The sequence below is a fragment of the Podarcis cretensis genome, assembly GCF_951804945.1.
Source record: "Podarcis cretensis genome assembly, chromosome: 8".
Lineage (NCBI taxonomy): Eukaryota > Metazoa > Chordata > Lepidosauria > Squamata > Lacertidae > Podarcis > Podarcis cretensis.
Window position 1 is genome coordinate 26,693,923 of NC_137177.1, and position 12,462 is coordinate 26,706,384.

The window sequence follows — 12,462 nt, forward strand, 5'->3', positions numbered from 1 at the left end:
GTGTTTGGTGTATTTAAGAAGCCAACAAAGCAAAGTAAACCATTCAGTATTCAGTTTAGCTCTGCAGGTCAACTTCTCATGCAAGTACAGTGGATTACGTAAATCTTAAAGTATAACACAAAGGAAATCAGGGAAGGATTTAAAGAAGAGAGATCCTCATCCCCAAGCAGTGTCAAATCTAGTGAGTAGCCCTGAAGGTCCCAGAGGGCTGAAAGGCAGGCTACAAGTACAAAAATTCACCATTTTTGTGAGTACAGCAGAACCTCTGCTTATGGTACCCTCGGGTAATGTAAACTTCAGGTTGTGAAAGCATGCGCAGAAGCACTCTACCACGTACATGCGCAGAACAGGCACCTCCGGTTGCTGAAACCTTGGGATCCATTCCGGAGCTCCGGGTCGGATCCCAAGGTTTATACAACCAGACGTACCACTGTAAATAGTCTTAAATGAAAGACACTTCAATACGTTTAGGTGGAAGCAAAGGTAGCAAGACAGGTGATGCTGCCTTGAAAGCAGAAGCCAGCTAGTGGAATCTGACAAGTCAGCTGCTAGAAACTCTGGGAAAGCAATTCAGTTTCAGCATCGCCACCAATCAAGCCTCAGCTACTAATAGCTACAAAATGTATACAGATGCCAGACTTCGGAGATATACCAGCCTCAAAGCCCACCCATAAAAGCTGTGGGCACAACAAAATAACTTAGAATATTTGTTTTCTTTAGTATTGCTAGCAGTGGGTTCTCATTGTCAGCAAGACCACATAAGATGTTTAAACAATATTCACTGTTAGTTAGACCTGGATGAAGAGCAGGAGTTCCCCTAAACAGCTTTGTGGAATACTTGCTTTTATGGTATATTCCCTCACACAAAAAGGGGTGCCTGCACTGCAACTAGACTTCTGTCAAGGGAATAAGTTTCTGTGTATATATGAAGATACAGCTGCCTTACATAAAGTCAAAATAAATTCTAGCCCTGTGCTATGTACTTTGATTAGCAGCAGCAATTTAATGCTTCAGGCAAATATCTCCCACCACCCAACACCTGATCACTTGACATTGAGATGCCAGTGACTGAACCTGGGACTTTCTAAATGCCATGTGTTCAACCACAGAGCTATGTTCTGCCCATACCTGCTTGAAGGGACATTTATTCCCACTCTCATGGAACTGAACCAGTCCATTTATAGTGTTGGATAGCCACACTCACATTTCAAGCTGTTTCACCATGAAAAGAGAGAAGAGTGCATTGATACTGTATTATGCATTTGCACATTAAGTTATCAGTGCAACTCATATACAGTCTGAGTCTATGCATGTGCATCTAAAAAAAAAAACACAAGTAAAGCTGCACTGATATATACTCTTTATCAAATAGTATTATCGGATGGCTCTTTTGAAACCCTGTACTGTGGGAACTGTGCTTTATTCTGGTGCAGTCCTGGCCATTCCATTGATTTTAGCACACATACCCTTGATAAATGGCAACATCTGCTAATGAATTTGACACACATTTTATTTTCTCATGGTGCTTGTGCACCCAAGGGAACTGGCCTATCCCTGGGGAGGCAGAGATGGGATTTCTGAGTCTGCCGACTTCCTAGGCCATCCCTTTTATGGATGCAGCCTGCAACTTACTCACATTTAACTTGTGTGCATTCAGCTTCACATGCTTGGCAAAACAATTAAAAGGGGAAGGAGGGGCAGGCATCCAGGATAAAAGACTTCGGCAATCACAGAATAGTACAGTTGGAAGTGACCCAAAGGTCATCTAGTCCAACCACCTGCAATACAGGAATCTCAGCTAAAGCATCCATGACAGATGGCCATCCACCCTCAGCTTAAAAACCTCCAGTGAAGAAGAGCCCACAACCTCCCGAGGGAGTCCGTTCCACTGTGAAACAGCTCTTACTGTCAGAAGGTTCTTCCTGGTGCTTAGTCACAATCTCCTTTTTTGTAACTTGAATCCATTGGCTTGAGTCCTACCCTCTAGAGAAGGAGAAAACAAGCTTGCTCCACCTTCCATGTGACAGCACTATAGATATTTTAAGATGGCTATCTCCTCTTAGTCTCCTCTTTTCCAAGCTAAACTGTTCCTCATAAGGCTTTGGCTTCCAGACCATTTAGCACCTTGGTCACCCTCCTCCTCACACATTCCAGCATCCTTCTTATTAATCCCACCTGCCATTGCACCTAATGTGTTTTGTCTATACATGATTTTGGCTTTGGACACAAGCCCTGGAATGTAACCCCTGCGTACATTGAGGGCTTGCTGTATTGCTTTCCAGCCATGGTATGCTGGCCCAGTTGAAACAGATGCACTACGTTTTGCAACTCCACAAGGAACCACATAAAAGAAAGTGGTACGCAGTCCACAAACCTACCTCCTTGAACAGTCTCTCTTATGCTGGAAAGGAAAAAGGCAGCAGCCCAGATAGAGGCAGGCTCAGATGACACCTAACAAGAGGAGGATTCTAGCTCATCCGCATACATATTGTATTAGCTCTTGCTTCTACAAAGATATGGATACTTAAAGGCTGATTTTATGGATGTTTACTCATATGTGATCCATTTTGTTCAATTAAGTAATCAAGTAAGTGATCTTGCTTAGTATCCTTGCATGTACATGGAGAAAACCAAACAAAAGACCCAGATCTTCATGACCAAAAGGCTTTTGATATTGCTCTTTGATTGTAAAAAGCTCTAAAAGTTGCAAATCAGTTGTTTTAATTGTTTAATTGCAACCAGGTATGCTTGTTCAGGAAATATGTGCATTTTTTAAAAAAAACTTTATTTAAATTCACACAGCTATTCAACCTTAACCCTACATAACTTTATACAGGCACTCTCTAATGAGTATCTACCTCACAGAGTATATGAGGACCCCTTTGCAAGCATTTTAGAAAGTAAAAAGTCTTGAGAAATAGAGTTAATGCAACTCCAATCCCATCATGATTTTTAAAGAGTAACAAAGACCCAAGTGGCCAATTTCTCTCTTTTTAAACCTCTGCCCATGTAGTAATCCTGCCCTTTTACAAAGCCAGCTAAATAAAAGCCAAAACGTATTCATCATCTGCGGAAATAAACAGCATGAAGAAACCAAATAGAGTGGCAGTTCACAGTCTCCATCAGGGAATTTCAGTATACAATGTGGTACATGCATAATCTTCAAATCAGTAAGTAGCTGCATCTGCATCATGACAGGAATCTGATAAAAAGGAATACTAGCACGCTAAATGCTGAAAACAAATGAGGGGGGGGGGACACTTGATAATGTGCTCAACATATTGAAGGTTCTTAGCCCAGCGCTTCTGTATGGAGGCTGCCTGTCTTGTATTCCTTCCAGCTGTGCTTCAGCTGCAGTCATCCCTTGCTCATCCCTCTCCAACACAGACTGGCTGAGTAGAGGAGGGAGAAATTCAAGGAGGAGAGAGAAGGTTCAAGGTTTCAGAGGAAGATCTTTTAGCACTACCCATGGAAGACAGTTGGGGGAGAAATAGGGACACAAGAAGAGAGAGAAGGCAGCTGAATCAAGAGCCTAGCAGCTCCTGAGGGCAGCAGGCAGGCTGGCCATGGTACTCACTCAGGCTGCCCAGCTGTCGAATGACATTTGCCAGGGTGATGTTGGTCACGCATTCCAGCTCATTCCGAACACTAGGCAATGTCTGACGGCACAGGTGCCTTGGCTCGATGTTCCTTGTTACTAATGGCATGGTGGACCAGCTTCAGGCGGCGTTCTGAAAAGAGAAAAAAAATCCCGCAAACAGGAAAAGGATTACTCAGCCACACAGATGCTGGCATCACCAGCAGCACAACATTCGTTTCCCTGCTCAGAAATCAGCTTTATCTAAATCACGGCTTTCATCTCCCCTCCTACACACACACACACACACACACACACACACACACACCTGTCAGAACTAGGCTTTTAAAATAAAAAACCCTGCAGTTTTAAGGCTTGCTACAGAGAAGCTGGGGCCAGCCACTGTATGATGCTTCCCACTCTGGGCTGCTGTGATCTGTCCCACAAACCATGTGCTCCTATCTAGCCGACTTCTTTCAAATACTGCTAAAACTATTAAAGGCTAACAGGAGGGGTGTGGAGAACAAACACCAACCGAAGTCCAGTTGGGAAAGGGTTAAACATTTTCCATCACACCAGACAAGTTGGGCTCTCAGGACAAAACAAGAAGCACTTTTAACTGACCATGAAGCTTGCTAACAAATGCTTCTCAGTCTGAGGTCTGCATCACACAAACACACCAAGTCCCTTGTGTTGGAAGGTTCTCCCACTAAAGCAGCTATGGTTTTAGAGATACATGCACACTAGTAGTTTTACAAAGGCATACAGCAGCTGATAGCTTGACAAACGAAGACTGCAGCTCTAGGAATTAAAGTACAAGCTTTGAAAGGGTTTGACAGGGAATCGTGCTGATCTGCTCTCCCAAAAGTTAAACTATCAAAGAATCTGCAGTTATGCTAACCTGAGACTTGAATAAAGCACCCCCCCCCATTTTACAGCATTCCAGTATAAAAATATCAAATACACACATCCCAATAAGAATATTCTGATCATCACGATCTCCTTTCCACTTAATTACAAAAAAACACAATCCTGTTTCTAGCAAATATAAAGTCCATTTGTAGTGCCTATATGCCTAAGTCATTCATCCTCAAGAGAGTATTTCTCTGAGAAATTTAAGCTCTAGTGGAGAACAAAAACAAGCATTAAAAAGATACCCAACTAGTGAAAATAGAATACACTGAAATTCATTTGCTCATTTCTTTGAAGGAAAAGGGTGGACCCCTTCCTAGGTCAGATGGTGAACAGCTCCGCCGGAGGAGACAGCTGTCTTATGACAAAGACTCTGATCTGCTGTGGATGGAATGGAAAAAATAAAAGCAGGAAGCTGACAGCTTGGGGAACATGACTTCCTGTCACCAACAGCAACAAACCAAGAATCATTTTTAAAAGTCAGCTGTTTGTGCTTGACTTTGAACCACCCTTTTATAGTCTCTGTGGCAGCTGGCAGCTTATCTCTGAGGTCCAGGAGTCATTCCTGGATGCTTTTCTATCAGTGCGTTAAGGGACTGAAGCCGATATTAGCTTTAGCTAATTACCTCCCAAGTCAAAAATCTGAATTTCCAAATCTGACCTGCCACTGCAGAGGAGTTCAAGATCTGGAGGGCACAGAACAGCATCCAAGGTTTTATATGTAACATGAGGTTACAAAAATCTCAAGAAATTAACAGTGTGAGCCAAGAAGCGCTGGCAAAACTTGACAGGAATACATTCACCTTTTAATGGGTCTTTCTGTGCTTGGATACTGCAGAGGTCAGCCAGCTTGCTGTATGCATAATCACAACAAATGATAAAAAGGGCAGACTTCTATTTTTCATAGCCAGAAAGGTTGGTATGCTTTGTATATGACTGAAGTCTTTCATCCATTTTTGTGTGCGGCATAGCTCTTTAATCTATTTCGGAGGTGGAAAACTGAGGCTAAAGAAAATTTGCTCAAAGTCTTGGCTAAACCTGAATCTGACTCTAACTCTTCATAAAGGCAGCATCAAACTTTTTATTACTACAATTAGAATAGCTTTCTATTTCTGTTGAAAGGCGGAACTACACAAAATGCTGCAAATAGCATCCCTAGAGAATCACTTGCCAATCTTCATGTTGTGAGTTTTCCCTCACATCATTGGCTGCAGTATTGGGGGTGGCGGGGTGGGAGGACAATACACAATGTCATACAATGGAGTGATTCCAAACACTGCAGTAGACAGCATAACTTGCAGAGGTCCAAAGGAAAAGTCTGGAAGACCACATGTGATTAGCTATGTAAAGTACAAAGGCACTCCCAGAGCAACAGATTTCTTCATGTCAGTTCTGCCAAGGACAACTACAGAATACTGTATACTAACAGTTTAAAGTCACTCAGATGCACTGGTGATTGTTTAGGTGGATAGATGACATCATCCCAAGCTGTATCCCATGTTAATGTTAATGTTCCAAAAACAAGGAAAATTCACCCACACCAAATTATCACTGAATTCAGGACTGCAGTGGAGAAGCAAAGATACAACATGCCAACTTCCACATAACAAACATTAGAAATGAACACACACAGGTGGAAACAGACTTCTACACGCGGTATTTAATGTTCTGTGCTGCTAAAGAGAGCCTTTCCTACTAGAAATGAAAATTCACACCATACTTAGGATCTGAAAAGGTCACCTCAATTGCTGTTGTTATCATATATATTTAATCAGTTGGTAAGAAGGTGGATGCATCATCAACTAAAATTTAATCAAGTGACAGGACTAATTAAAAAATACCTATTCCACCTTAAGGGATGCCTTTTTTGCTCAACATTTTTATTGTGATTTGGATTCTACTGTGATAACATTTGATTATTGTTCGACTGATGTTTATTAAGGTTTTAAAATCTCATATACTGATTTAAGCAGTTTAATGGTGATGCAATTCATAAACACCACATGCAAATGCACCACCTGGAAGATTATTAAAGCATTAAAACCACATATTCTAAAGTCCATGAGTTTTCCAATAGTACTCTGCTCATAATCATAACACAAAGCCTCAAAAAAAACCCCAAAACCCATCTTCTGGAAGGACTCATGTCCCCATAAAGCCCCCACCCTTTTGTAATTTTTTAATACACAGCTGTTAGGCCTGTAAATTAGGTCAGAATAGCAGTTCTAGAGGAAGGGGTGCTTTCCTTCCTGCCCATTTGCCATCCTAAATTGCCCCACTGGGGAAAAATATGGGCATGGTACACGCCCATGTATCTTATCAAATTTAACAGCAGATGAGGTGGGGAGGGGATATGGAGTAGGATAACTTTCAGAACACCCCTTCCCCCAGAATCTGTGCCAGACTAAGGAAAAAACACTCACACTGGGATATCTAGTCACTCCTGCAACACAGTTGGTAGAGCATGAGACTCTTAATCTCAGGGTCATGCATTGGAGCCCCACATTGGGCAAAACAGGGGGCTAGACTCTTTGACCTTCGCAGTCCCTTTCACAGAACTGAAATACACGCTGCACCATCACAGGAGGTAGAAATGGAACGCTCAAGAATCAGCCTAAGAATCAAGTTTGGCATATCAGAAATACATAAGCAAGAATGTGAGAAGGAAGACAAATGTAAAAAGGAAAAAAGGGAAGGAGTGGATTGTAATGGATTTAAAAATAAAAAATAAAAGAAAGGAAGAGGAAATAAAAGTGCAAGCACAAGCAACAGAACAAAAAAGGGGGGCAGGGAGACGGATCATCCACCAGTCATATAGAAACAGTACTAAAGAGAAGAAATCTTTGTTTCACAAGTTTTGCTCTCTGAAAGTTTACCTCAGGTTTGTTCTGTGGAAATTGTAGAAGGCAATGTAAAAGCACTCCAAGATTAGTCACTTGCTTCCATACCTAGGAGGCACACTGAAAAGGCCTGACTTCCATGGCAATAGTAAAGAAAAGAGCCACCTGGACTGCTGAGTGTCTGTGGGCACCCTGCCAACATATGACTTTGTAACCTCAAAATATGAGGGTGGAGGAACTCTGCCTGCGTTATGTATCTTGACCAGAGATCCGACAATAGCAGCCTTCCTGACCTGTGGCAATCATAATGCTAACGTAATCCTGTGGGGTTGTGGTTATTTTAAGCTTCAGAAAACAGAAATGGCTGAGCTGTGGTCCAAATGGTCCACATACAAAGCTTACTGGCTATTTCTAGCACTGAACAGCAGCTATGTCAGAGACAGAAGTCTCCCACTTGCATAGAGTGCACTAGCAACCACATGCTAAGCACAGCTAAATATATTGCTTATTTATCTATTTATATTTATTAACCTTTTTTCATACACAGGACAGTGCCCCAAAGCAACCTAGAATATAAAAAACATTAAACCCCATATAGCACTCTCGAAACATGATACAGACAAACTTACCACATGAGCTGAAGAAGCTACTCTTGCATAACACCAAACACATAAGCATGTACCCAGGTAATGTGTCCCAAAACCAGTGGTTCTCAAAGGGTGTGGCAGGAGAAAATAGCAATTGTGGTGGGAAGATTCAAGGACAATCAATATTGTATTTTGAGAATGATTCATGTTCTTACGTAGCTGCATTGTTTTTGTTTTTGTTTTACTTTCTGACTATCCCATGACCATATTATAAAGGAGGCATAGGCAAACTCGGCCCTCCAGATGTTTTGGGACTACAACTCCCATCATCCCTAGCTAACAGAACCAGTGGTCAAGAATGATGGGAACTGTAGTCCCAAAACATCTGGAGGGCCGAGTTTGCCTATGCTTGTTATAAAGTTTTACAGAATCACAGAATTGCAGAGTTGGAAGGGACTCTTAACGGTCATCTACTCCAACATGGAGCTGCAGTTGTGTTCTGTTACAAAAGAAGCACTGCTAGGTGCTTCTTTTTGTTTTCCATTTCATTTCTATGAATTTAAAAAATTGTTCTGAAAGTGCGACCCAGAGAAAAAAGTTAGAGAACTGCCCTAAACAAAGCAGACCAACACAGTCGCAGTGCCAAAGATCACAAATGCCCTTCCAGAAAAGATACCGCATGGCAGCAATCTTTTGGCACCAAACTGTTGGGGGGGGTGTTATTTTTTTTAAAAAAGCTGTGAACACAGAAAGGAAGGAAGCCAACATATGCCCCACCCTCTCCAACACAACCGTAAGAACCACTTCAAGTAAGCCAGAGGAAATTGGGAGCCTGCTTTAGCACTGATACTTAAAGGTGAGAGTGAAGACAAAAAAGGGTGGGGAGGAACCACACATGGACTTTACCAATTTCACTTCTTCTTTACTGTGAGAGATTACCTTTTACTAAACACCATCTGTGTGAAACATCTTTAAGCTAGCACAGCCACAATGACTGTCTGTTAGCAGCACACCATCCCCCCAAAGGTCTGGCATCTTTAGGAACTGAGCACTTTTGCAATAACTCAGATACCTGACCCTGAACCAAAGGCAAGCGTTTCTGGAGCATTTCTACAGACGAGACCCCCCCCCCCCACTTACATGGGGGTTACATTCCAGGGTGCTACGCACAAGAGTGAAGATCGTGTAAAGCGGGGAGTACCTCCTAAACACCTTTTAAATGCCCTCTCTGCCACTTTTCTTTTTTCTTTTTTTTTGCCGTACCATAAATCCTGTATCCAAAAATATCCACAACTAGAATTGCAGCTCTGGGGCCGGCAGGAGGCTAGAGAACACATCAGAGAGCAGCTGCTGCTGCGCTACCTCGTATACCAGCTGTTAGACAGGGAGGTTGAACAGTGTAAACAAAGCCTCACTGCTCCTCTGGTTTCTTCAGGGCTTCCTCCACCCTCACTGATGTCCTCTTCTGGCTTCGATGAGAGTCTCCTCATGAGCCACAAGGACTCTCCAGCTCTCTCATGCCATTTCCTGATTTGAATTGAATTCTTTCATTGTTTCCTGGCTCCACACATATACGCGGTCACACTCAAGTCAATCACGTGTAAATGGGATGCCTGTAGTTGCAAATTATCCCCCCCCAAAACACACACACACACACACACACACACCCTACAAACCCAGACAGCAAAACCAAGCAGAACCTCAGGGATAGCTTTTGAGAATACCCACTGGTGGATTAGTCACACCAGAAGGTTTGGAAGCAAGGGAGAAAGAGGATCATCAAATCTGAAATTCTCATCAGGCCACAGAGCTAGAACTCTTCCTTCCAACATCTAAAAAGACAACTAGCTTTAAGCGTCTCTCAGCAGTAGCAGTTCCTCCTTGAAAAAGCCAGAAAGTCTGGCCTTGCGAAACTCCAAAAGGCCAGGGAAAAGGTAATAAAAACAACACTGGAAATACATGCAGAGACCAAAAAATAAAAAGGATGTTCAACAAAAAGTTCTGCTGATGGCCCAGAGCAATATTCACAGAAAAGGATGCTCTAAATCCAGGGCACTAGAATTAGAGGGCAACCTAAGGGAGGTGCCTCAGCAATCGGCACTAGAGTGATAATTATGAAGCAACTACCACGTGATGCCACATGCTATTGCTTTCCGCCTGTAATGAGCGCTTATTATCTCCCTGTAATGAGCACTTATTCTTTCGCAAATATCATGGGTTCATCTGTCATTGCTGGCTATAGCTGCCCTGCTATAGCCAGCAGCCAAATAATAATTGGTAGGAAAGGGCAGCTATAGTGATTTGAACAGGATCCTCTTCTCCCAACAACCCTAAGAGGCCTGGATATTCACCACAAATAAAAAAACAAAAACTCCGACCTCTCACATTTCCTAATCATAAGGAAGTTAGTTCATATGTGGTCCTCACTATACCCTCATAACAGGTATTATTTCTTTCCTCATGAGGAACCCAGAGCAGAATAAGTCCCACAGCTCAGTCGGCTTAAATGCAGCACTAAGAAAATCCTAGGCTATTCCTCATAATGGTACCCACAAATTGAAAATATTAATCTGTTTAAGAGATTCACAAAAATGCTTGCCGGAACAAAAATTGGTCAGTTTACGTGTGTGTGTGTGTGTGCTAATCACTGCAAACTACCGTATTTTTCGCCTTATAGGACACACTTTTTCCCCTCCAAAAATGAAGGGGAAATGTGTGTGCGTCCTATGGGGCGAATGCAGGCTTTCGCTGAAGCCTGGAGAGCGAGAGGGGTCGGTGCGCACCGACCCCTCTCACTCTCCAGGCTTCAGGAAGCTATCCACAAGCCGTGGGAGCCCTGCACAAAGTCGCGCAGCTCTCCCAAGGCTTGCGGAGAGCTGCCTGCATCCTGAAGCCTGGGCTCCCTAGGCTTGCAGATAGCAGCCTGTTCTGGAGGCGGGGGGGGGATATAAAAAAATTATTTATTTCCCCCCCAAAAAACTAGGTGCGCCCTATGGGCCGGTGCACCCTATGGGGCGAAAAATACGGTAATACACAAATGAAAATATCTAGACAAAGGTTTAATTCCTCAAATACTAGGTTACCAATTAAAATTGGGTAACTGCAGTAACCAATGTTCATCCAACTGACAAGATTTCTAGTACCTGTAGGGTAAAATGTCCAAAGGCATGAAGAAAGCCTTTGGAACAACAGTTGGAAAAACTTCACCGCTGAAAACTTTGTCTGGAGAGACTATCACATTCTGCAGTAAGCAGATGAAGTGATGGGCAGAGCACTACCGATAACTGTACTCATGGGAAAACATGGCCTTTGACACAGCAATTGGCAGCATCCAGACTCTGCTTGTCTTGGAAGAGCTGGATGTCCCTCCCTCTCTCGAGGAGCTGAAGATCTTCATCCAGAACAGCTCTTCTTTATTTAAACTGTCTGTTTCCAACATCGTCTTGCAACAAGAAAAAAAATATGTGTGGGGCTAAGATCAGTGAGCTCAACTGTCTAACTTTATACTTTATGTAAATTCTGAGGGAGCCTTTGGGAGTGAGGAGAGTAACTGGCCAACAAATGCATTGAAATATAAATGATTAAGCAACCCATTTCTGCATGCAAATCATCTTCACTATGCAAAGTTGCACTTTTTGTTGTAGCCTCTTTAAACCTGCTTTAACAATTATTTTTTGGCACCATCAATCACAACAGTGCTAGGAAACATGGATCAGGTCAACATTTGGCACATTGGTAGACTCCATCAGGTAGCTCCTATAACCCAACTTTCAAGTTATTAGTTCAACAGCTTCCATTTTTATAAGTTGTATAATTTTGAGGCTTAGAATGTACTCAAGGCACACTCCCATGCCCCTTTAATATGGCATGACTCCACAATGTTCATTCTTGCAGCTTGTTTTTCTACAATAAACAGTACAACCCCTGCTACAGAGAGCTACAACCATGGAAGCTGGTTACAGCTATGCAAGCATCCAAGGCATTATGCACCTTCAATATTAGAACTGTATGCAATAAATGATAGATAAGAGAAATGATAAGGGGCAAAAGCTTTCCCACACTGTATAAATGGTTATATAATTTATAGTGAGTGAGTAGCGTGGAATAGATTAAAACTAATATTTCCTTCCAATGGAAAAAATCCTATCACGGTAAGTTGGAATTTAAGTCAACAAGCTAATGACTGACTTGGTCAAGGGTTGATTAACTGTTACTTTATGTGTTATGTTTGGATATCAGCAACTTTCAAAAAAGCATGCACATTTAAATGAAGAATGACAGAATGGTTATTCATTCTCAGATTCATGTTTTGCAAAGCCACAATGCCAGTTTGACTCTAGGAAAGTGCTCTGGGAAGGTTCACTCATCCCACCATTCTGACATTTTAGCACACACATTTCTGTGGATGGTAAATATTAACTCAAGCCCATAAATCAACAGAGCTGCTCTAAGAGCAGGTATCTTTCGGACATAAAAAGGTGCAGTGTGCACATGTGCAGCATGTTTCAACTGTCACTAATAAACAGGCAGTGAGGAGAACATGCCT

At 42.4% G+C, this 12,462-nt stretch overlaps 1 protein-coding gene across 2 annotated transcripts in view; it reads right to left on the reverse strand.

The window, feature by feature from the left end:
* The window catches only part of WASF2 (WASP family member 2), a 47,655-nt gene that overhangs the window by 17,901 nt on the left and 17,292 nt on the right, over positions 1-12,462 (reverse strand). For both annotated transcript variants that reach the window (XM_079986131.1, XM_079986132.1), the window contains exon 2: positions 3,578-3,731. In XM_079986131.1, coding sequence (XP_079842257.1) covers positions 3,578-3,707 — 130 coding nt within the window. In that variant the 5' untranslated portion in view covers positions 3,708-3,731. The remainder of the gene's footprint in view (positions 1-3,577; positions 3,732-12,462) is intronic.